General features: G+C 34.1%; 2 protein-coding genes across 4 annotated transcripts; one reads left to right on the forward strand and one right to left on the reverse strand.

Annotated features, from left to right (window-relative positions):
• The first annotated feature begins 197 nt into the window (after positions 1 to 197).
• Positions 198 to 5126, forward strand: LOC128184323 (glycogen phosphorylase, muscle form-like). The gene is made up of 2 exons (XM_052853761.1): positions 198 to 2598; positions 2947 to 5126. Exons 1-2 carry the CDS (start codon positions 290 to 292, stop codon positions 3176 to 3178), a joined length of 2541 nt encoding a protein of 846 aa, XP_052709721.1. The 5' UTR covers positions 198 to 289; the 3' UTR covers positions 3179 to 5126.
• On the reverse strand, positions 3277 to 27001 carry LOC128184324 (carnitine O-palmitoyltransferase 1, liver isoform-like). 3 transcript variants are annotated; one of them, XM_052853763.1, is made up of 20 exons: positions 26890 to 27001; positions 21487 to 21661; positions 20643 to 20779; positions 19734 to 19908; positions 19202 to 19303; positions 18757 to 18972; positions 18103 to 18210; positions 16064 to 16148; positions 15323 to 15437; positions 14806 to 14962; positions 14235 to 14282; positions 13906 to 14013; positions 13733 to 13758; positions 11037 to 11102; positions 8912 to 8996; positions 8317 to 8481; positions 7844 to 7978; positions 7368 to 7556; positions 6718 to 6888; positions 3277 to 5887 (listed from the first exon to the last, which is right to left on the reverse strand). In XM_052853763.1, the coding sequence occupies exons 2-20, from the start codon at positions 21625 to 21627 to the stop codon at positions 5816 to 5818; spliced, it is 2301 nt and encodes a 766-aa protein (XP_052709723.1). In that variant the 5' UTR covers positions 21628 to 21661; positions 26890 to 27001; the 3' UTR covers positions 3277 to 5815. The 3 variants fall into 3 exon arrangements, with proteins under 3 accessions (XP_052709723.1, XP_052709724.1, XP_052709722.1); XM_052853764.1 differs by lacking the exons at positions 11037 to 11102; positions 26890 to 27001 and adding exons at positions 9985 to 10047; positions 24168 to 24520; XM_052853762.1 differs by lacking the exon at positions 26890 to 27001 and adding an exon at positions 24168 to 24520.
• Between the last annotated feature and the right edge of the window lie 245 nt (positions 27002 to 27246).

Raw genomic sequence — 27246 nt, forward strand, 5'->3', positions numbered from 1 at the left:
AACTCTATTGTTTTACAAAATGTCGCAATGGTAACAAACTTCTTACTCGTCTTAATTGTTAGAGAGAGAGAGAGAGAGAGAGAGAGAGAGAGAGAGAGAGAGAGAGAGAGAGAGAGAGAGAAATACGTTAATATCGTGGATGTGACGTCACAATACTTTCAAAGTCGATTGTGACGTCATCGCTACTCCGTCTATTGGATACATGTACACATGCATTCCCAATGCGTCTCTTGAGTTTGTAGTACTTACTTAGTCTGATATAATTTTGATAAGCTACACGTTTAAAAAGATGGCAACTAACGACGAGGAAATTCAGATAAAACAGAGACAGATCAGCATCCGAGGTATCGCTCCATTAGAGTGCGTGAATAACATCAAGAACAACTTCAACAAACATCTTCACTTCACGCTGGTCAAAGATCGCCAGAATGCGACGATGCGGGATTACTTCTTTGCCCTTGCTCACACTGTCAAGGACCAGGTGTGCGGGCGATGGATCCGCACCCATCAACACTACCATAAAACGGACTCCAAGAAAATCTACTACCTGTCTATGGAGTTCTACATGGGTAGGGCATTGACCAACACAATGGTGAACATAGGGATAAACAACGAATGTGAGGAGGCCATGTACCAGCTTGGGCTAGATATGGAAGAGTTAGAAAGCATGGAGGAAGACGCGGGGTTGGGCAACGGAGGGCTGGGGAGACTAGCAGCGTGCTTTCTGGATTCCATGGCCACTCTGGGTATGCCGGCGTACGGTTATGGTATAAGGTACGACTACGGGATTTTTGAACAGAGAGTCCGCGGGGGTTGGCAGGTGGAAGAACCGGACGAATGGCTGCGCTATGGAAACCCCTGGGAACAGCCTCGTCCCGAGTACGTTTTACATGTCCAATTTTACGGGAGAATTGAACAGAATGAGAACGGCGTGAAGTGGGTGGACTATCAGACCGTCTGTGCTTTGCCTTATGATACGCCGATACCGGGATATGGTAACAACACCATCAATATCATGAGGCTGTGGTCGGCGAAAGCCCCAAATAGCTTCAACCTGAAATTCTTTAACAACGGTTCCTATCTCCAAGCTGTACACGACAGATACCTGGCGGAAAACATCACACGAGTTTTGTATCCCAACGATTCTATGTTTGAGGGCCGTGAGTTGAGGCTAAAACAAGAGTATTTCTTGGTATCGGCATCTCTCCAGGACATCATCAGAAGATACAAAGGCGGGAAGAACTTTGATTACCAGAGGGTGTCTTTTACCGCCTTTTCTGATAAGGCTGCTATTCAGTTGAATGACACTCACCCTGCACTAGCAATACCAGAGTTGATGAGGATCCTAGTGGATGATGAAGGGCTTGTTTGGGAAGAGGCATGGAAGATAGTGATTGATACTTGTGCCTATACCAATCACACTGTTCTTCCAGAGGCTCTTGAGAGGTGGCCGGTTTCATTGTTGGAGAAGCTTCTTCCTAGGCATCTTCAAATCATTTTTATGATCAATCATATCTTCTTGAACGACGTGGAAAAGAAATGGCCTGGAGACATGGATCGAAAAAGAAGGATGTCCATGGTTGAAGAGGGTAATGAAAAATCCATCAACATGGCCCATCTGTGCATTGTAGGATCTCACGCTGTGAACGGTGTAGCAAAAATACATTCAGAAATACTAAAGACCAGCACCTTCAAAGATTTCTACGAGATGTATCCCGAAAGATTCCAAAACAAGACTAATGGAATTACCCCGCGTCGATGGCTGTTGATGTGTAATCCAAGTTTAGCTGCTCTTATAACAGAGAGGATTCAGGGACATTGGGTCACACACCTAGATTTTTTAAGAAACCTTGAACCGTTGACCTCGGATGAAGCTTTTCTAAGAAGCTTGATCCGGGTCAAACAGGAGAACAAACAAAAGTTGGCCTGCTATATCGAAAAGGAATTCAAGGTTTCCGTCAACCCCGCTTCCATGTTTGACGTGCAAGTCAAGCGAATTCACGAATACAAACGACAACTGTTGAACTGTCTCCATATCATTACTATGTACAATGAGATCAAGAAAAACAACCCGAACAACTTTGTTCCTCGTACCGTGATGATAGGAGGAAAAGCCGCCCCTGGTTATTACATGGCTAAGCTCATCATCAAGCTGGTCAACAGCATTGCAAATATCGTCAACAACGATCCTGACGTTGGGGATAAATTGAAGGTTGTCTTCCTGGAGAACTACAGAGTTAGCCTGGCCGAGAAGATTGTTCCAGCAGCTGACCTTAGCGAGCAGATCTCGCTGGCCGGAACTGAGGCGTCCGGAACCGGAAATATGAAGTTCATGTTGAACGGAGCTCTTACTATTGGGACACTAGATGGTGCTAACGTAGAAATGCGGGAAGAGGTTGGTGCGGACAATTTTTTCTTGTTTGGAATGACTGTTGAGGAGGTGGAGAAACTCTGGCAAGACGGCTACTACCCCAGGAAGTTTTATGAGGAAAATGCCAACCTTAGGGAAGCGATCGACCAAATTAATAGCGGCTTCTTCTCTCCGGAGGATCCTACGCTATTCCGGGATATCTTTAATACATTGATGCACAATGACAGGTTAGTGAAGTCTTGATTAGTTACAGTCAGCATGCGTTTGCATACCCCCAAACCTTTTTTTTTTTTTAAATTGCAATTAATTTAATTCATAAGAGTGTACGCAGATGCAATTCATGTCCGATTTCCAACTACATTTGATGATAGTTAATTTGCTATGCGTGATCCGAGAGTAACATTTTTCATATACTAGTAAATTTGAATGTAATCGCGACAAGATACATGTAGCAAATGCAATATGATACGAGAAATAATCGAACGCGAGTTATTTATGTGAGCAGTCCGTGTGTAATCGTGGTAATAGGCTTATTAGATGTATCTATCTTTGATAACTCCTGTTCTCGACTTCAGATACTGTTTGCTGAAAGATTACAGTTCGTATATAGAATGTCAGCGCCGAGTCAGTGAGCTGTACCAGAATCCCATGGAATGGGCGCGTATGTGTCTGCGCAATATCGCAGCTTCCGGTAAATTCTCCAGCGACCGTACCATAACGGAATACGCAACAGAAATCTGGGGAGTGGGTCCATCGGGGGTCAAACTTTTGGCACCCCACGAGGAATCACATGAACCAAAGGCCTGATTTTTTTTTCTTAAGAAACACAAATCTGACTCTTTGAAAAGCATTTTCATTTGCTTTTTCATTTGTAACATAATTTTTAGAAATAAAATAAAGCATGCTGAAACTTTTATAGAGCAAATTTATCTATTGTTTTCAAACATCAACGTAATATACAGAAAGCAGTTTCAACATATTACATAATGCAACACAAAAGGAAAATGAAATGCAAAGTTAAATGAATTGCATTTTAAAATGTCTATCTAATCAACATCTTGTTAAAATCACCAGCTTCTGTTAATGTAATGATACACACATGGAGCAAAAGCTTATCAACTGTACATAGAATTCAACAGGTGTAGAGGAAAATGAGATTTCTTTTAACCCCACCCACCCCTTCCAGAAAAATATGACGGCTCATAAAGTACTAATATTTCAACAAAACCCCCAAAAGAATTATTGTTCACAAGTTTGACAGAATTATAGTTGAATTAAAACATCTTTTCAAAATGACCTCATTTACAATTTATTGTAGGAATTGAATCAAAAAATGTATTTTTTTTCTGTTGTACACATTTTGTGCGATATTTACATCTCATCAGCGACAATTAATTTTTAGTCAATATACACAGCAAATTAAAAAGTTCTAGATTATCAATATTTGTCAAATGTTTTAGATCTCAAGTTCTTAAAAAAATATACTATAGTACAGGAAGGGAAAATAAGAAATATTTAAAACGTTACAATCTTTCGAAGTGAGAGTGGACATGAAAAATGGCACACATTTCAACAATGCTGTTAAAAAAATGTCTAAAACTAAAAACATAAGGTCCCTAACATTAGCAAAAAAAATCAGATACATATTCAATATTAATTGTGGAGAAAACAATGGTTATCACACATTAATACAAATAATATCACAAATATCTATGTTTGATAAAAATTGTGTTGGTCACTTCTAAATTGATATAAACTGCGATACTAATTACACATTAACTATAAATCTATATCACACTTCTGTATACTGTAAAACATATTACATTTAGCTGTGTATTCTATTTGGTGTTTTTGACAGAAAGCGGGTTATCAAATCAAGTACATGTACGTGGCTAAATGAAATGGATATAAATAAATTGGTGCATCCAGAAATACACTCATTCAAATCCACACCAACTTGTTGAAAAATTAATTTCCACTAAATATTGTACATGTCAAATATGATATGTTTACAGTATTCTCACTGGCTTTATTTTTTTCCAAAATTTCTTTGGGGCATTGCACTTTATAATAGAGACAGACGTTTAGTATTAACTTTCGGAGGGTCACCAGGAAAGAGTTTCGAAGTCTATACATGTGTAAACATGACCTATCACTGTTCTTGTGAGAAGCCAAGTACACATGTTCATCATTCATAACCAAAAGAAAATAAAAACAAAAAAATAATCTAATAATAATGAAACAAAAAAAAAATCTGCATTGATAATTGCAAACTTTTGCCATCGAAGGACAAATTGTACACAACATTTTAGTGTTGTGTGAATTGAGGGAAAACAGAAAGTGAAACAAACATACCGGTATGTGAGGGTTTAAAATCATCACAGTATATATACAAAATATAATTTAAAAATTTTTGAGGAAAAGCATGCACTAAAAAATGTTTATTTAAAAAAAAATTTCATTTTGGAATTACATATTTTAAAACTAATAAGAGTCTTGATTCCAACATTTAATATCTACATGAAACTCAACAAAGACCACACCAATCATTGTTCATTTTGCTTGTGAATAAAGACAAATGGACCATTAAAACTATTAGAGTTGCATTGATTGTGCTGACTTCAGTAAAACTACAAAATATTCTATGAAAAATCAGTTCAATCAAGAGAACTGAAGAAAAAAAAAATTACTGAACTTGAATGAACTGAAAAAAAAAAAAAACACAAAAAAGAAAAAAAAAAACTCCTGAAGAAAACATTCTAACATGTTAGGTTTTAAAGAATATCATTTTCTGCTCCAATAGCTCATTAGAATACCTGGCAATGCCTCCATACACTGTGGTCTATAACACATTAAAATAACATAAAACAAAGTACAATGTATATCATAGGCAACAGTACGCATGGCCACAAATGTAAACATACAGTTATACCTGAATTATGAAAAGTGATATTTTTATCGGTATATAGATGAAATCATTAACATATGAATGCCGTTTTCAAAATGCAAAATATAATGTACATACAGATGAATTTATCTTTACATCCCTTTTTTACCGTTTTACACATTTTTACTTTTTTCTGATTTATTAAAATAATTAAAACATGTCTCATTTAAAAACATGGACTTCAATAGTACCAAGAAAAAAAAATGCCAGTGCCATTTTGAAAAAAAAAATAAGTAAAATGTCATTTTATGAATTCCCTGTATCATAAATTTGTACAAATCCTGAGTACAAAATACATGTACTTCTCCTGGTAAATACAGATAACAAATACATGATATCAAGTTACTGATCGTAGCTAGGCTTTTTTGTTTTTCGGGAAAATAATGGTCGGACATAGTATATTGATGAACACAGTCTAGATGAAGAAAAAGGATCCTCAAATAAATCAAAATAAATAAAGATTCCACACAGTTCTGTATCACTAATCGTCACCGGCATTAATGTTGTTCAAACATGGTCTTTATGTCTGCCAATGCCTTGACTATGGAATCTACCATCTTTGATGAACTCTGAAATACATCAATTCAGTCCATTTTATACTAGGATAATTTCAGAGATTATTTCATTCATCAAGTGTCAAAAATTTGATTTGACAAAGTTCAAATCTGCATTACCTGTACCAGTAAACAATACTGTATCAAATGCAACATCTGTAGCATTTCCTTTCAATACTGTGGAATCATTAGATTTCGTGGTGGCTCAATTTTCGTGGAATTCGTGGGTACCTCTCATCCACGAATTAACACCCTCCACGAATTAATAAATAAGGGTAATAATGTCATATTTCTTTTATAGGTTTAAGCGAATACACAAAAATACGTTCCCACAAACCTGTAAAATTTAGGCAATCCACAAAAATTCGCCCCCACAAAAATTATAATTCCACAGTAAGCGAATTTCTTTGCTTTTCGTAAATCAGTGACAAATTGGGAAAAAACACTTTATATCTAGTTTTGCTATCACAAAGAAAGCTACACTATATTCATGTACTTTGAGCTGAAGTTTAACTAAGATTTGCCAGGACTAAGAGGAGGATGATATGCCAAACAATTCAGGATTCTTGAAAAGAAATAATTATCTTGATTTTTATTAGGGAAAACAATGTTCTAATTCAGAAAAAATTGCTTATTTTTGGCAGGGGAAACCATCTAACACATAGGCTGTATTTCTGTCTTTAAAAATCACCGAAAATATCTATTTTTACTGAATTTGGTTTTAGTATATCATATTTCCTTATAGTTTACATCTAGTTTGGTCATATAGAACAAGTGATACTTTATATTGACTACATTCACACCCACACCCCCTCCCTTATATATGCAAGGTCAAGGAGACTTACAGTGGTTGGGCAGGAGTTTTTACAGGAGATATGGAAGAACACACAGTCCTCTCCAGCGATGATGTAAGACACTCCGTAACCGTCATCCGCTACTGGTCCAAACCCACCCCCCGCTGATATGTGCTCAGGGTGCTTGGCCAAGTCTAACTTGTTGGTCTGTTGATGAGGAGTCTGTCAAATAAGGAAAATTTTATGAAACATTTCATGTTTTATCATTTGTTTCTAATATACTGTACATTCCTTATATTATGCGAGTACTTAATTCCACGATCCCGCCAGTTTGTATCAAATCGTCGGAATATAAAATCACGAACATGGACATTTTTTCTCTTTCTCTTTTGGTTCTCAACTCTCAGATAATAATTGCAATTTTTTAAAATCTGCGGAGGGTGCTTCTCGCGATTTTACACGGATATTAATTCCTCGCGTTTAATTAGGAATCTACAGTAATGTTCATCCTCTTTGAAAAAATTGGCTTCTTTGCAAGTAGATTTGCCATTAAACCCTTAAAAACACTCATATTTTCTCCATGCTTTCAGGAAAAGTTCTACAAATGAGTCAATCAAAGAAAATACATACAAAATTTCAATACATGTAAAATGTTCTGACACAAGACTATGCATTTTTTCTATCTGTGCACTTTCCAATACCTGACTGGTTGAGAGTCTCCATGGCTCACTAAGGACTTCGGATAAAAATGGTGAGTCGACCTCGAGATACTTGGACACCACGTAGAGACAGAAAAGATGGCGGTCGATGCCTTTCCCAGTCATAGCGTTGCGGCAGTTTATTTGATGGACGTCAGCAGCTTTCTTCATCAGACCAATGCACTCTTCTCTCTGTTGATTATTAAGGCATTCATAGTTTTATTTCTAAATTGTCTAGAACATATATCTAAAATGTGGGGGTTTTTTGGATTGAAAAAAAAAATGCATCATGTACTTGCAAGTTCTATAGATTCTTAAGAATTTATTTTTGTTTATTTGAAAACAAAATATGTGATAAATATTTCTAGATACACTTATAAGATACTAATCGATATAAACGCATTGAATTGGCTGAAATACATAGTCATGTAACTTTTAAAAAGATGCTAGAGTGGAGTCAATACTTTGATTCGGCATACCTTTTTCTCTGGATTGTCCATGGCCTTGACAAAGTCACACGAGTCGGGGGTACAGGACCGGACTGTCTCTGTTCTACCTTCTCTGAACAGACGTGTCATGGAGGATTCGTACGTCAGGCAGAACTTCTTGTGCATCTGCAGAGGTTAAATCAAATATAATGTACGTGTACTTAACCCAATGCCAATGCTCAAAATCTTAACATCACTTTTGTTTACGTTGTTTAAGGTATCTTAAAAATTCTTCCTCTGGTTTATTTTCCCTTTGTAAGAAAACCATTCCCCCCCCCACCCCAAAGAAAGAAAAAATCCCCACTGAACAAAGCATTCTCTTTTATTACAGTAACAAAATCTTAGAATGCAAGTATGTGTAACTGCTCTATATATATTGTAGATAACATATGAACACCTGCCCTTAAGTAGTCCATTATACTTGTGTTTTAAAGTTTGTAATTTTTCTATCAATAAACACATACCCTGTAGTAGGCTAGCTGTAGGGCCAGCTGTATGTAGGCGTCGGGACTGACGCGGCAGACCTTCATGAAGCCCTTGCCGTACTGATTGTGGACCAGTAGCTGCAGGTCTACGTCCGCTATCAGCTGCTTGGCCGCCTCCAGGCTGTTCTCAATCACCTGTAGACACTAAAAGAAAGCCAATATACCATTAATTTCACAGCTCAACTAAAGTACAAAAGAAATTGAATCCTTATCATCATTGTTCTTCAAATATGTGACATACCGTACATTTTTTTTTTATGTGAGTAATTAATACAGTGATTCCGCTCTTTTGTATCAAATCACGAGAAAATAATTTTATATAGTTCAAAACTGCATGAAAAATAAAAGCAAGATTTTAGATTCGCTAAGGCTGCTTCCTGCCATTTTATTCAATTAGGAATCAACAGTATTGTTTCATTTCCCTTGAAATAGCTGATAATAAAGTATGATAAATCTTTTCTATCTTCCTTGCCTACATTTCAATATTGAAATCTCCAGTGTCATGTTATGCCAACATGATTTAACTACAAATTCTTTCACCCTCAGCAACATGTGTAGCAATCCAAACACTTACAGGTTTAGGTAGATCCCACTCCAGCCTGATGGGGTTGGGTGGAGGAGTAGTTATCTCCCCTTTGCAGAATCCCTCCTTTGTGTATCTACAATGTAAAACATTCAGCATTCAAAATATGTTTGTTGTATAAAAAAGTAGTATTCAAAAAGAAAGTAACAGTAAATTCCTTTCATTGTGTTTAGAATGTGAATAAAGGTTCAAAAATTTAAAAAAAAAATCAACATATTAAATCTTTAAATGAAAATAATTTTACTTTAAATTTAGATAAACTTTATGCATCTTCTCTGTTCTTTCATTTTAATAACAACTTGAATGCAAACTACTGTTGCTCTATACAAGGAAACTATAACATATATGAAAACAATAACAAGATTTAGGAAAACATTATTGAACAGAGGTGATATATGAAAACCCAATGTTTTGAGCGCCGGATAATTGTGAAGCTAATTAATGGAAAACTTCATTAGAGCTTCAAGGTGCGAAGTAAATGGTAGCTACTTCATACATAATCTGAACAAGTCATAATAATTCTCTAGATAATTTATAACTACAGTCTTACAACCCACAGTTCCCTAAGATCATGCATGCAGAACCTAATTCTATGTACTGTTAGATTTGAATATATCTTTTGACAGAAATCATACTACATGTATTTATTTTCATGATTGCACCATCATTTAAAAGAACTTTGAAAAAAATTTTAAATTATTATATTGCTTGCATATTTTAGGAGTTCTGAATGAAAAACGTAATTAAATGAATGCTCTTGCTGATGTTGTCACTGTATTAGAAGGACTCATTACAAAACACAATTCATATATTCATATTGAGTCAGGAAAGTTTGGTTAATACTGGTTTATGCACCTTTAAGCTCATTTTCCATTTCTGGTTCAATAGGCAAAAAAAAAAAATAATAAAATTAACCCACCATATCTACATGAAAAAGCTCAGGACTTAAATTAAAAAAAAAAATTTCTTGATCCATACCCACCTTCTTGCACCCCTAGCTGTCACCTACGCTATGATAGTGAGGCTTTAAGAGAAGAGAGGGGGGTGGGGTCAAAAGACATTACCCAATGGTACGATCATCTGCCGTTGCCACTTCCCACAAATGTCCCATTATGGGTGCGTCCGCCCTGTTCACATATGACGATGATGATTATAACAAGTGTACAGAAAAAAAACTCCAAGTACTGCATGCATTGCAGATGATGGGCTCTCATTCATTAAGCAAGCCCACCATTGCTAGTGTAATGAAACTGACACAATAAAAAAGAATAGGACATACACCTTTTATCATAACTACATGCATTTGAAAATTTATTGACTGAGAAATCGTTCTTTTTTTTCCCTCCAATTTTGGATGTTTAGGTTTCAATGCATGTAAGTACTGTTTAGAAATATGGCCCATTCCATTGCATACTGACAGCCGAGGGTCATGATTTTGTGTTGGAGAGATGAAACAAGGAGATGTTAGTGTTAGCCATACAACAGAGGGAATACTGAATCACATGCTAATAATAAAACCATGGCAGATGGCATTCTGATGCAACAAAATTTAAAAAAAAAAAGAGCTTCACTACAGATAACTAGCTCTCGTTAAGGCTTTATTTTATAGTAAACACTCATATGTCAAAATGCCATCCTATGTTAAAGTAGGCAAACAAAAAATTAACTAAATACAAGAAGCAAACTAATACGATACCCACAATACAAAAAATAATATTACTGTAAGTAAAAGGGAGATAAGAATATTTCTGTAACCTGATAGAAAATAATATTTGCACTTTTTTGTGTCTGTGTAAAAAATATCAGTTAGTACTTTTCATAAATAATTTTTAAAAAAAAATAATAAATCATCATTAATATTGTATTAATGATTATGTATTCATTCATATAACATTGCCAAAAAATTTTTAAAGTTTTTATTAATTTTTTTTTAAAGAAATTTGATTTCAGGACAAATTATATTATGTAAGATTATATATAAGATTATATTACAGAAATATACTTTGTCCAAAACTGAAAATATTGTTAATTGTTATTAGAACATAACAAGGAGACCGCGTATGAGCCCAGCAGTAGCAGCTGACAAGGCCGTACGATACACGATTCCTGGCCATACCCTTGTACGAAAAAGTCCTCGAACATGCTGTACTCCCAAAGATGGGCCATGATAGGGGCATCAGCCCTGTGTATACAAACACATTAACCATTGGATCAAAATCATCGATCATTTATTCAATATTCAAATTACTCTTAGCAGATTGATCTGAGAATTACTTTTTACATATATACAATGTACTTTTTCTTCTCTTTTTCTAATTTTTCTAAAATGAAAGATATTAGTATGAAATGTAGGAAAGTTGTTAATTTTTGTAAATAGTCCAAAAACATTTAACTAATAGTAAATAGGATAAAATAAATATATGTATTACTTTTGATTTTTTTCTTTTTTTTTTGGAAAATCAGTTTGTTGTAACATGCCCTTTTTTTTTTTTTTTATTGTAATTTGTATCATTTATTTTTAAACAAACTATTTTTCGTTAATTTAATTTTTGAACTAAAATTTAATTCAAGAAAACATTAAAAAAACCCTATACACCATTATCGATAAAACCAATTCATACCCTTAAGTTATATCTAATTATTTTAATCAAAATCTCATTTTTAAAATTTTTTTTTTTTTTTTAAGATCTGAACAACCCATTGCACATGCAATTTTCAAAAAAAAAAATTCAAATGCATTTAGAAATTACTAAATTTCATTAAAATATAAAACGTTTTAAAAAATGTCACCCTCATGCAGTCAATATTTATATAAAATCTATTTACTGTAATTTTCTGCTGCATCGATCTGCATATTATTTTGAATAATTATATTTTAATTTGATAAACAAATACTGGAAACTTAATATATTTTAAATGGTCAGTTTTCTATATTGAATGTATTCACTTGATACATTTAATGGAAATTAATTAAAGTTCAATTTAATAAAATGTATACAAAATATGCTTAATTAGCTTAAGGGTTCACTGTGAAACTCAAAGATATATTTTTTTAGGCCAAGTTTTTTCATGGGCATATAACTGTCTATGCATCACACAGATTATTAGATAAATATCAGAAATTAACAGTGTCAGAAAGCAGAAATCAATATAGTCTTGTCAAACACACAAAGGTTCACAACATGAAGTAATGGAAAAACAAAATTATCAGTATGAAAACATTTTTCATATCATTCAAACAGCTTAAGGTGGAATAACACACCTGGTAAAAGTCACTCGAATTAACAGAAAATTATTTGATTATGAAAAATATTATGATAAATAAACTCTACAAATGTCAAATAAGCAAAAAATTTGCAGTTCGGGGATAAAAAATGAATATCTAAAAAATTCAATGCAGTAAGTAACAACAAAAGCCCCCAATGGATTTGAACTCGGAATGTACGGATTACAAGCCCAACACTTTAACCACTCAGCTATGAAGTAAGTTACATTTAGTCGTCGATAAAATCTTTTTAATATAATGAAATATCGTTTTGATCAGAGGTCAGCCATTTTGTGACGATGTGTTATTCCACCTTAATTTATCTTTTCACTCAAGTTGCAAAGATTAAAGACCAATAAACTAATAGCAATTATAAAACCCCCACCTAAAATCATTTCCTACTCTAAACTGACAGAGCAAATATTGCCTGTCAATATTGTATAGCTTTGATACACGTTGGTACTATGACATTGAACAAAAAAGAGAAGAAAGATTTCCAAAAGCATCTCTTTAAAGCATCAAAAACCACTTCGTTATTTGCCTTTGATTGCCAAGATTTGCAAGTTTTTAAGTGTACTATTCAGATTTTTTTTAAATCACTTTAGGTCTTATCTTAAGGTGGGGGCATCAAATCAAAATTATTATGTCAAAACAATGATGAGATGAAATTCCTGTCAACTACATTTTATGTACTGCATTTACAATCATTATAAACCAAAAGTTCTTCTTCTTTTTTTTTTTAATTATGCATATCTGACTTTTGGGAAAAAAATTTCAATAAATCACAATGTAGCATAAATTGTTCACTGAACAAAAAGTTCACCTCAAGTACATGAATATCAATTAATTCCATTCACTAATCAAATGATTACACATTCTTAAAGGTAGGAAAGTCTGTACCATATACAATATTAAATTTTTGCTCGCCAATCAATTTCAGGGATCAAAATAAATAAGAAATGTACCTTTTTTTGCATTTATGGTAACAAGTATATGACTGTATAAAAAAGACGACCATCATGGTTCTTATTGAAAGTGCATTTTCATTCTGAATGTTATTTAAAAAGGACTCTGTAAGATTCATTCTACTCAGGAGTTATTTCATGTAACTTAATTTCCAACATTTCACTTTGCTGCATGATACACAAAACCATCGTTTTTTTTGTACATAAATGAAGCCCATTTCTGAATTTATTTTTAAAGATCAAAACGAATTATAATCTTTTACCAGTATTTAATGCTTGTAAAATTTAGTATGGAGATAAAATAAAGATTTCTCCATATTCATTTCATTTGATCCCTGGCATTGATACTTTCAGGTAACATGTTTATGTTCATAAAAGATGAAACCAAAGGCAATACATTATGTACATACATGTATGTTCGTTATTTAAAAATGACACTTTTTAATTTATTGAAAATGCTTAAATATTTTAACATACAATGTAGTACATGTATGTATAAAGTAAACATTAATCTTGTTTCCATCCTCTCTAAACATACACATGTAAAATTGTTAAATTGCAGAAATTTAATTTCAAACTTACCATGAGTGTTCCGCGTTGAAGCCAACCTGCCAAAAATAATTCAACAAGTTTATAAAACTCACATCTCATACACCAAGTCCACATGCTCATTTCTGCACAGTTTAAATTAACCCCAGTATCAAAAGACTCTGAAATTTATAGAACTGAATCAATCTCAGTGGGGCATCACTCACTCTGCCATTGGATGTGACAACAAGTGTGAAGGATTTATCAAACCATCGGTCATATCCTTTCCCATGAAGCATGGCATTTCCAAACTGGCTGAGTTTAGAAGGATCATTCTAAAAAGACAGCAGTGTACATTTCTGTATAATTTCATTCAATTTTTGCTTTTTTTTTCTTACCAATAATAAATGTAATTGCATTCAATACATATATTTTAATTATGAGATAAAATTACAAGAAATGTACATGTAGTACATTAAAAATTAAGTTTTATCCTTTTTTCATACAAAGTTTAGCAGCAACAGTTCATGTACAGTTGATGTGCTAGTGTACTAACTTTGTCATAGTTCTGGGGTTCATCATCAAGGGCCACAAAGAAGGCTGCCTGAAATAAAGAATAAAATCAATTTTAAAGTAACAAATTGGAAATAATATACATGTACTGTGGAATCATTAAATTTTGCGTTGGCTGAATTTTCGTGGAATTCATGGGTACCTATCATCCACGAAATAACATCCTCCACGAAATGATAAATTAGGGTATTAAAGTCATATTTCCTTTGTAGATATATGAGAATACACGAAATAACATCCCCACAAACCTGTAAAATTTAGACCATCCACGAAAATTGGCCCCCATGAAAATCAATGATTCCAGTAGTACAAATCTATTTCAGAAAAAACCCTATATACATGTATTAAGCTTGTATGACAAAGTGTGTGCTACTTTTCCAATATTGTCCATGTTGGTTATTGATTTGTGGCAAAAAATGAACACATTACTGACATGAATCAATGCACATGGTATATCAAGGTGTATTTCAATATTTATTTTTACCCTTTCTTATAATAATTCTATTTTATCTAAATAATGAAACCCCCAAAATAAGATGGCCGACTGTTCTGACCTTTTCTACAGCGTCCAGGGAAGCCTTGTTCTTGCCCTTCCTGAAGTACTCCTCTCTGGCGTGGTACCAGGGAACTCTGTCCCCAGCGGTCAGGGCAGCCAGATGCTCCTCCCCGGGGGCGGGCTCTGAGTCATCGTCTAAGATCTGCTGGATTGTCCTACACGGAGGAGCAGTCATTGAATAACAAATGAATTCTGCTTGTTACATGTACATGTAAATTGATTGGACTTAACAATCTAATCTACCTCATACCATACTTAATTTTTTTGGTCAAATCTCAAGCATTTTTCGTATAGATCAGACATATCTGATCATCCTATTTGTGAATTTAATGAATGCATTTGAAATACACAACAGCACAATTAACCCCAAACCCCAGTCATTACTAAATCAATAGAATTGGTAGCTACTACATGTAATTTTCTTTCTGAATATTGGCTGATGAGTTGCTCTAACCTATAAATGACTCTTAAAACAAAGTTGTTACAATGTAAAAATGACAATGAAGTAAATTTACTTTTCAATTTCCACAGGTTTCAACAGTTGTCCTCTGAAGTAGATGTACACCTTGAAATATCTGCCTTTGTGGTACACCGCAATGTGATTGCTGTCCTTATAGTGTACAAGCTTGTCTACAACACAACACAAGTATTGGTGTAAAAACACACGTTATACATGTACACATGCAATAAACTATATGTATAACAAGATTCCCAAGCAGAAGTCACAAGTGGGTATTACTGTAGAATCATTAGAATTTGTGGTGGGTTAATTTTTGTGGTATTTGTGAGTAGCCCTCCCCCACAAATTTACACCTTAATAAACAAAGTTATCTTTCTTAATGAAACTGAAAACAGAGGCATCCACAAAATTACATCCCCATGAACAATCCACAAAAAATGGCCTCCATGAAATTAAATGTTTACAACTACATGTTCTTCATTCAATTTAAAATATTTCATTTATAGGACTTAAAGACTATGTTTCAAAATATACTAAATAAAAGGTGTATATTAATTTCTGTATACAGGATTATTTTTGCCCCTTGTAATTTTCGCCCTTTTACAATTGCAAACAGTTTCGCCCCATCTTAAATTTGCCCAGAAAAGTTGTGTGTAAAGAGAGACAATTAGAAACATTTGAATTCGCCCAGTCTTAAATTTGCCTGCTGACAGCAAGGGCGAAGGGGGCTTAAATTAAAAAAACAGGAATGATAATTTCCCTGTATACAGTATATAGAAGTAAAGAAAGCCATTACCTTTCTCGAGTCCAGGAACACGCGTGGTTTGGAATTGACGTTCATATTGAGCTGAGCACAGTGGTACAGTTTTGTTCAATAAAATCTACAAATTCAAACAATCACTGTACAATGTGAGTCAACAAATAAGGCAATCTCAATTTTAAGGCAGTCCACCATGAAGCTCACTTATACATTGCAAATTATAAATGAGGCAATCTCAGAGACTAATTTCAGTTATATAGTAAGGAAGTTACACATCTTTTTCCCATCATTCATACAGGGTTGTCTCCAAGACCCCGGGAATTCTCTCACCTATAATGCCTTAATTACCTGGCTATTATTGCATTTCAAACACAATGTAGCTATAAGCAAGACCCCCAGACCCCCTTGTACCGGTACTTTTTTATTTCTTCCTTCTACTTCAAATTTTAGAGACAACCCTGCTCATATATCATTGTTTTACAAAACAAGATATCTGTGAGCCAATGCTCACTAGTGATACCCCCGCTCTGATGTGAATATGCAAAATAAGCAAAGTCGACATTTAACAGAAAGCTGGCATCCGATTGGTACAGAAATATATCCAACAATATGGCATGCCTAAACAAATAGTGTGTTAAAATTTCAAGCATCTGCGATAAACAGCTGCTGAGAAATCTTTGACGAAAATTTGTTTGAAAATTTTGGCTAAAATAAACAAAGTACTCATTTAACAGGAAGATGACGTCCGATTGGTACAAAAATATATCCAACAATATGGCATGCCTTAACAAACACTGTGTAAAAATTTCAAGCATCTCCGATAAATAGCTGCTGAGAAATCTTTGACGAAAATTTGTTTGAAAATTTTGGCAAAAAATAAACAAAGTCATTTTTTAACAGGATGTTGACGTCTGATAGATACAAAAATATATCCCACGATATGGCATGCCAAAACAAATAGTGTGTTAAAATTTCAAGCATCTGCGAAAACTAGCTGCTGAGAAACCTTTGACGAAAATTTGTTTGAAAATTTTGGCTAAAAATAAACGAAGTCGTCATTTAACAGGAAGTTGACGTTTGATTGGTACAAAAATACATCCCACGATATAGCATGCCTATACAAATACTGTGTAAAAATTTCAAGCATCTGCGATAAACAGTTGCTGAGAAATCTTTGACGAAAATTTGTTTGAAAATTTTGGTTAAAAAATAAGCAAAGTCGTCATTTAACAGGAAGTTGACGTCCGATTGGTACAAAAATATATCCCACGATATGGCATGCCTTAACAAACACTCTGTAAAAATTTCAAGCATCTGCAATAAACAGTTGCTGAGAAATCTTTGACGAAAATTTGTTTGAAAATTTTGGTTAAAAAATAAGCAAAGTCGTCATTTAACAGGAAGTTGACGTCCGATTCATACAAAAATATATCCCACAATATGGCATGCCTAAACAAACAGTGTATTAAAATTTCAAGCATCTGCGATAAATAGCTGCTGAGAATTCTTTGACGGAAATTTGTTTGAAAATTTTAGCAAAAAATAAACGAAGTCGTCATTTAACAGGAAGTTGACATTTGATTGGTACAAAAATACATCCCACGATAAAGCATGCCTATACAAACACTGTGTAAAAATTTCAAGCATCTGCAATAAACAGTTGCTGAGAAATCTTTGACGAAAATTTGTTTGAAAATTTTGGTTAAAAAATAAGCAAAGTCGTCATTTAACAGGAAGTTGACGTCCGATTGGTACAAAAATATATCCCACGATATGGCATGCCTTAACAAACACTGTGTTAAAATTTCAAGCATCTGCGATAAATAGTTGCTGAGATAAATGCGACAGAAATTTTTGTTACGGACGGACAGACAGACAGACAGACGGACAGACGGACGGACAGACGGACAGACAGACAGACACACAAGGGTAAAACAGTATACCCCCTCTCCTTCGGAGCGGGGGTATAATAATGCTTCAGATAAAATCAAGATGAGAAACTTTCTTAATTATATACTGCATGATAATGAGGCTGACTGCTCTGTTACTGTTTGCAGTTTTATTTAAGCACTCACTGGGTTGAGTTCCTCCCTCTCCAGCTCCCGCCTGTACAACAACATGGCGTATATGATGTTGGCTGCTCGTGACGCCTGTCTGGAGGTGGGGTTGATGAAGACAGCATCCTGCAAAACAGATGACAAACTCTCTATAATACACAAAGTAACATTTTTACTCCATGCCATTTACTTCACAAACTCATAACAGCAGACTTACATATGTAGTATATTACTTTGACTCTGTTTACAAAAGCTTTTCCAACTGTCACGTAGAATCATAAAAATATTACAATTAAGCAAATCTAACAATTTGACCAAAAAAAATGTTGAATTGTTCAAGATCATGATAATTATTTTATAGAAAAAAAAGTTGTTATTTTGACTTCAATTTCTCTAAGCTACAACAAAAAGTTGTCCTTGAATTCAGAGCAAAATAACCAAACTCTTTCTGCATGATCCTCTTTGAATTTTTTTTAAAAAGTTGTTGCTGTTTTAGCACTTCCTTAAAAACTAAAGTTTCCTACAAAAATTACTACAACCATATTATGTAAAAATTTCACCCCAAAAATTAAAGTTTGGAAGTATATATATAATAGGGGCTAATGGATAATTTTTGAATGCCTATGCACTCTATCTTAGTCTATAATTGTATTCTTAATATGGACAGCGTACCACTGCATAGAAGTTGCTGTTGATCATGAGGGGAGACCGGCCACTGAGGTAGACGTAGTCCTCCCACCAATCAGACACGTAGTTTGTGGCCCAGTACGACTTCAACACCAGGTAACGCTGCAGTTTTTTGCCAATGCCATCCTCAAACTCTCTAGCCAGCTTCTCCATTCTGGAATATTTCTCCTCGTCCAATAACGGTTGGACTGAGGTCAGGTACTGAAAATGAGGTCAAGTCTGCATTAACTTCATTCATTCTGAAGCATGTTAATCTTTTCAGATTACAGAAAAATTATTTTCATTTCATAAAGTCAATATCACAATCCAAACAAAGAAGATTTACATGCATGAATATGAAATCCAACAAATGTCCTTCATCAATAATACAATGCTTATCAAAGAGCAAGTTAAAGAATTCTGATTGAGTAAGAAGATGCTGCATGCATACCCTGTTCATGGTGTCATGAATACTTGGCACAGACAGCTTTGGCAGAGAGAACTGGTAACTCATCAACATGGGTTTTCTACCACCCATCAGTTTAACAGTTACCTATAAATAGATGAAAAAAAGAAAAACATTGACAGAAAAATATGTTTAAACATTAATTGATGTATACATGTACATTATATTTACAGAAATCTTTGGCAAATGGTTGCTCTGTTGAACAAACCTCTGTACATGCTATTTGCATAGTTTCCACAGCTTTATTTTGTTTTACAATTTTGAGCACATATAAAAAGACCCTCATTAATTAAAATCTAATTTCAATCAGTGAACCAGCTAGAGTTGAGTTCAAAACAATAAACATGTAGGTACATTTTTAATTTTTTCAACAGTAAAACTTTTCATATACACTACACATTAATTCACAATGATCATACAATTTGTTTTTCTGTTGTGAAGTTTTAGATGAGTCTATCTAATATTTCCTAACAGACCAGAAATGCATATACATGTACAATTCAGATGGGAAACCCACCAGCCAGAGTTTGGTTTTGAGTGACATCGGTCCGCGACTCTCGTACATCCAGCTGTGATAGTTGAGGAGCAGGCGTAGGGTGTACTTCCAGATAAAGGCCTTGGCCAGCCAGACCAGTGTAGCAAACACGATGCAGCTCCCATAATAGGACACCAATGGAGAGGCACTACTCAACCTGAATACCACAGATAAAAACTCTTCATGGAATGTAACCTTCTTTGGACCTCATCTTTTTCTTATATGTTCAATTTATACAAGAGTACATATGCACATTCAAATGAAGATGAATTACCCCCCTCCTCTTTTCAGATTAATTTTGATTGATCATCAATTCAGTATATTCAGGTAGATAAATGATACTGATTTACTTAAGACATAATTTTGTTTTCCAGAGTAATTTCTTTGTAACTATACATTATCTGAGCTGACAAAAAAAATCAATGCAGGAAAATTTGCTGACAGGCAACCATTTATCTTTACAAAGTATGCAATAGAAACTCCAATGAGAAAGAATGTTGCATTGCTGTCATTTCACTCATAATGAATTCTGACTTGGTCTATTTGATTTGCCTGAGACTTAATTAAAATGATGTGCTGTCATTGGCTAAAATATGATTCCTGCTTCTATGTCTGTAGATGGTGAGCATGCAGCAACTTACAGACAGCAACATGGCAGCCCTAACATCTTTTTTTCATTGGATGAAATTTTTTCTTCAAAAAATTTACAAAGGGAATGTTCTTGTTATTGACAGAACAAAAGACTTACGAGGTTTGATACTGACTCTCTGCGGAAATATGTCTGGTTGTTAAAGTTTATAGAAGGTCAAGCTAATGAATATACATGTACCAGTAACCATGGATTTAAAACCCCCAAGTCCTGCGTTGACTTTGGTACCAGTGAGTACATACCAGGGGAAGTGGGTCTTGATCCAGCCAATCACCCCAAAAGAAGGGTCCACTCCAGCCAGGATGAAGGCCAGCACGAATGTCAGCACAAACAGCCAGCTCATGGGGGATGCAGGGTACACACCATTCTTCATCTGGTTCTGTTTAATACACATCAAACAAAGCTCACATTAGGATCACGGCTCTCAAGTCCCCATACCAATGGATTTATATGGTGATTGGTGTGGGGATGGGGGAAATGTGAATTTGGGGTTTTAAAAAATTGAAATTGTTTGAACGTTTCTTTTTTAATGATTTTAACTTGATTTACTTTTCCTAATATTTTTCATTATATGCTACATTTATACATCTGCAGCTGCTCTACTTGTTTTTGCATCTCTATTGTGTCTCTGAGTGTTTAAAACTGGTTAATTGTGCAAAAAAATAACTTCCTGGTTAAACAAACTGCCATATACTGCTAAGCAGTTTAGGATTTCAAATGTTTGGCCATGCAGGGAAAATAAATAAGCTAAACACAGACTACTCAAAAATATTTATGTAAATTTTTTTTTAGCATGGCACATAACAATTTTCAAGATATTACTGGAGGGGTTATTTCATTAATTTGTGGATAAAACAACACAAACATAAAAGATCTAAATGTTCTTCTGGCCCAAACTTTCATCCCAAATTCTCTGAGTTCATTTATGCCCAGCATTTGTCTTCGGTTTTTCGGTTGAGAACTGTGTTGACTTGAGTAATTTTACAATGCTGGTGATAACAGTGTCTACTGATTTAAACTAATCAATATTAAGGTCATGACAACCACTGAATGTTACCCGCACAGGTTTTTAAATAAATAAAGTACCTTGATCCTCCCCATGGACTTCTTGATGGACCGTAGACCACTCTTGAAGACGGCCTTGAGGGCCTCATGGTTGACGTCCACGTTGACCCCCTCATGAGTGACCGAGAAGGTGAAGGCCACGGCCGAGTGGGCTTCAGCCATAGTAGTGACAGCAAGGGATCTCTGGTACTATCACCTGTAATTCAATACATAATTACATGTATAGGTAATTTTGGTCATGTACACCTGTAATGTATACACATGATGTCATAATATTAAAGTATGGTACAGGTCGGTAATGCATGTGACACATCAGTGGGTTGCAAACGAATGAATAATGTCTATCAGCATTTAATGTTCATCAGTATTCACCCATGCAGCATTGCAGGTATATATTTAATTTCATATCACTACACATGGATAAAAGTAGGTATTTCTCCTCAAAGCACTTGTAAATATAGTTGTATATATAGTTTGTTGTCAACACTCCTAGGACTCACAACGTTCACTTAATTTCAACTTTCATAAGTACCGGTATATAATCACTGAGCACTTTTTCTTTTAAATAATTATCCTACTCTTTTTTTTTTAAATTGAATATTTTTGCTAATTACAAGTTAATATATTTTTTCCATCTAATCAATTAACAGTGTACTGCTCAGTATAATAAACAATTAAGCAAGGCCATTACAAAATCTTCAAGATCACCTGATTTTGCAATAATTTAGTTAATTTAAACATTTTAGATAAGATTGTATAGGACAAGAACTTACTGTTTACAAAGTTTAAACATCACTTTGTTTTCCAATATTAGACATTAAAGGAGCACACTAATTCAACACGTGCGATAAATGTATCAGTCAATACCACTATATACGTGAACCTTGTATATTACATATTACAATGGGAACTACCGGTAGCCAGAGGGCCTGACTGACCAGTAGCTACAGGGCAGTCTACATACCGGTACATCCTCCTGAGAAAGAAAATTTAAAACATTTTCAAATTGATAAACTACTAGTTTTACATTTATGCATGCAATGAAGCACTCAACGTGAAAGACTCAGAAAATCCTACAATATTAATCACACAAGTTAATGAATGAAAATTCTAATTACTGGTATATTTTGACTATGCATGCAATCATCATGTAGACAGTTTCCAATATTTGATCTTTTGACATCCAGTACTGGTAAACATGAGAAAACCTCAATCCATCTCATTTCTTTACTTACAATGACCAAGTCATGAAGTTTTAGACTAAAGGGGCTAACCATACATTCCTTACGACATCAATGTATATAGCAACATGTAAACCAAATAGAGTAGCGGTAAATGAACTCCTACAACAAATGTCTAAAATTAGAAAATCCGGGATGTACGTCATTAACAGAGCACTTATTCATATGCATTCAACCATACTAGGACAATCTCAAGCATTCAAACTGTGAGCATAATTCAACAGAACTAATGCATCCTCCAGTGCATTATTTCCTAAATAACCTGATCAATCTAACAGCCCCCTTTCTCAAACATCAAAAAAGTTTTAAATTCTCTCTCTCTCAGAGAAATCATTCCTGCTTTTCAACACAGTTTCCAACAGCAATCATGCAGTCAAGAAGATTTTATCTAAATGGTTTACTCTTCCACATTTATCATTTATTACCACTTTGAGCATAGTTTGGTCCTAAAATACGTGTAACTACAAGATTTAGCTAAGGATATCAAAAGTTTAAGTCAGGCTGCAATAGCTATTAATCAAGAGAAAAAGTCCACAATTTTTAAATACTGTAACCCATACAGCTTTAAGAATAAGTACTAATTAAAATCATTTATAAGCATGTAATTAAAATGAATTAATTGTTTAGGACTGCCATTATTTGGTCAGAAAAATGTTGTATTATAATAGATGAACAGATTCTCTCTCCTACCTCTAGCTACACTAACAGTATTTCATTTGTATTTTCAAATTCTTTAAAAAAGTATTAAAATTGCCTGCATGTGCCCCATTAAATGAAATGAATTTTAAGTCAATAATAACCACAAATGAAACAACACAAGACCCAATGTCATACATGGTCCACTCTCTTAATTGTTCTTACTTCAAAAATATTACACACCTCCAATAAAGCAAGGCAAACACTTTTAGTCCCTTTGTTTACACCTGGATAGAGTCAGCTGGGAGAGCTGGGGCCCCACGGGACGGGCAATAAGTAGGTCAAACATAAACAGCTGATCAACATGACATGCTTTGTTAAGCGTGACTGCTTTGTATGGTAAACATTTATGACACGGTAACAAGTCAAGTACATGATCATTTGACCTATATTTTGTCTAATTATAATAATCAGTACTACTTAATATACAGCAGTGTTACTTAATATACAAAAGATCAACTTTTAAAGTCACACAGCAGAATAAATTTCATGTAGCAAAGTTAAGATAATAAATGTGGTATAACATCAGATAACCTAGGTTCCAAGAAGTATTCATTCATATTGACTCTTATAATTTTTTGTTAAATTTTGGCACTTGTCAATTTTAGCAAATTTGAATATCAGTTCAACATTGTAAGAAATTTTATCAAATTGATTTTTCATATTGCATTAAAAAAAAAAACAACCCATCAAAAACCTATAAAAGTGTAGGAATTAATAAAAGACAAAATTAAAATAACTATATAATCAATATTTCATACATACAGTTAATTAATTTCACTGCATCAAAGGAACGTGAGTTTGTTATTGTTGTCCTCTGCACGAGATTATGTATACACTGGCTGTAGCTGCATGCCAACTGATCAAAACTTACTAACTTAGCACAGCACTAAAAGGTAAGGGTCCAAAGTCCAACACATTACACCTGAGAGGGGTGCCCCATGGGGGAATTATTCAAATATAACGATCAACCTTCAGGGATTTAAATCCCACTACATGCATTAAACTTACCAATTCTAGTATATGTATTTAAATTTAGCTTATCTTATGAAGTATTTCGTAATTTCAAATATTTACAGTCAACCTATGGTGACTTTTCAAGTCTCAAACAAAGTTGACAATACATGTACATAAATTACTTTTTAAGATCGAGGCATTCATTTATTACAAGTACCGGTATGTACACTATTTAAAAACTAAACCAGCAAAGCAGTTTTCAAATTAGAGCAGAATAAATTTACTCTCATTAACTTTTTTAGTGCCTCTTTCTTAATCATACGGATCAATATCAATGAACTTGTAATATATAATATTGAGCCAAAGAGAAAAAATGTTATTGTTCCATTAGAAAGGTTTAAAGTTTGATTTTTTTTTTTAAAAATTGACATAAGTTAACAGAAACTACATTTTGTGTATGACATCCTTTTACATCACACAACAAACAAAAAACCCTCCTTTCTACTTTTTAATAAATGGTAACAATCAACTTAATTTAAAGTGATGGTCTAAGTTAGCAAGCCACCAGCAAGCACCAAAAGGATCAACAGGTCTACAAGACCTATAGAATTGTGCATCAGCCTTGTGAATACATACTGCTTAATATTTATATGCATAACTCTAAGGTGGAATAACACATCATCTCAAAATGGTAGACCTCTGATCGAAACGACATTTTGTTATATTAAAAGGATTTTATCGACGGCAAACATATAACTTACTCCTTAGTCGAGTGGATAAAGTATCGGGCTTGTGATTCATACATCTCTAGTTCGAATCCTGCAGTGGCTTTTGTTGTTACTTACTGAATTGTAATTTTTAGATATTCATTTTGTATTTCCAAACTGCAAATTTTTCACTTATTTGATATATGTACAATTTATTTATCATCATAACTTTAATAATCAAATAATTAACTGTTCATTTGAATCACTTTTTCCAGGTGTGTTATTTACCTTAACTGTTCAGAAAACACTTTATATCTGTCCATTATATATCGTTCACCAGATACTGTACTGGTAGACATGTCAGTCACACTGACAGACAGTCAACAAATATACACTAAGTTTAAATAAACAATACAGGTATGCATATTCATCTACATGTAATAGGTACAAATTACATGAACTTTTTTTTTTTATGCCCATAATATACAAGATTATGTTATGTACATGCAGTACTAGAAGGATCAAGAAAACATCAAAATGAAATAACATTTAATATGTTCATACAAGGGCATTACATTTACAGATACATGAAACTGTACGACGCGTGAAATTATTGATTTCATATATATCTAATGTGACAACTCCGTAAGCACACCTGACTGATTACAAATAAATCTGTAATAATTTCTGTAATAAACTTGTTGAAGGATGTATCTGTTGCATATGACACCCTAAATGGATATAATTCATTCCTTCTCTCTCTCTCTCTCTCTCACTTTCTTTCCCTAAGTCCAGGTTACACTGTATCTTGCTATCTAGTATCTTCAATACTTTTAACAATCTCCGATCCTCTGCCATGCATGTTGGATAACTCTATTCTAGTATCTGGATTTTTTTATTTGTACCATAAACATGATAAATTTGCCTTTAACTGTTAAACAGAGAAAATTTTAATTAGCCTTCTTGTGTTAATATTACGATCATTTATTCAATGAAATGCTTGGATTAGTGGGTCCAAGAGATCAACAGTAACCACATATAGGTAAAGAAAATTCGAGCCACCGATGGCGGATGCACGAATATAGTACCTGTTAAAAATTTTATATCAATTCCACTATATTTATCATGGGCAAATTTGCGATAACTTTGTAAAATGCATGGATACCACCAAAATGTATTTCATTTCATTTGTAAAGTTTGAATTACGAATAACATTCTTAAGATAAAAAATATTTTGAGGCTGCACATGAGGGTCGGAGAACCTTAAAACATAAAATAAAAAAAAAACACCAAATGTCAGACCCCTTCAAATGCTTGAAAATAAATTTGAAACCATTTTAAACAATATCTCCTCTAAAAACTGAAAGGGGGGAGTGGTTGTAACCCCCCCCCCCCTTCATTCAGTCTCTCCCCCTTTACAATTGACTTCGTTATCTGCCTCTTAAGATGTCTTCCCAATGTTAAATACCTTCTAAAAATCTCCTTTCCATCACTAAACATGCTTTCCTACAACTTTGACTTTGCAGTGTAAACCAGCCGGCTGGCCCACAGCAAGCGCAATGACTGAATGATATGCATTGCCATATATATCTTACTTAGCGAGAAAAGTATGTATTTCACTAATCGATCAAACTTAGAGAGTAACAGATCACTACAGATCAATCCAGTGAAAGATTCAAAGATCGTCTTCTTCATGTAACATTTCCATGAAGCAGACGAGTCCTTTCTATGTCAAGTGGTTGTCGGTGAAGAGCATCAATGTTAACCACTAATGAAATGAATTTCTAAAACGCTAAAACAATTTTGTTGATCTGCTCATTTACCTTTGATCTGTTTTGTTCGTAAGATCACAAGATCACCTCTAGTCACTGCAACTCAGCGTTTTGACGAGACTACACGGCCCAGTTGTACCTCAACGGATCTTGTGACGTCACGATGATCACTTGAGTGTTTTTCATAACACAGATTTCGACGTTCAAACGTCTGTTTGACCTAAAGCTAAAGTCTAAAGTTGAAACCAGATGAACGTTTTATTTCCGTGTATTATTCTCGGCGCACATGAATTGTTGTTGTTGAATTAAATGTTTTTTTCTTAAGATAGATAACACAAATAAAACAAAATATCCTATTTCATTTAGGAATATATAATCTGTATAAAGATGAGAACCCATTTTAATGAA

The sequence above is a fragment of the Crassostrea angulata genome, chromosome 5 (assembly GCF_025612915.1).
Source record: "Crassostrea angulata isolate pt1a10 chromosome 5, ASM2561291v2, whole genome shotgun sequence".
Taxonomy (NCBI): domain Eukaryota; kingdom Metazoa; phylum Mollusca; class Bivalvia; order Ostreida; family Ostreidae; genus Magallana; species Magallana angulata.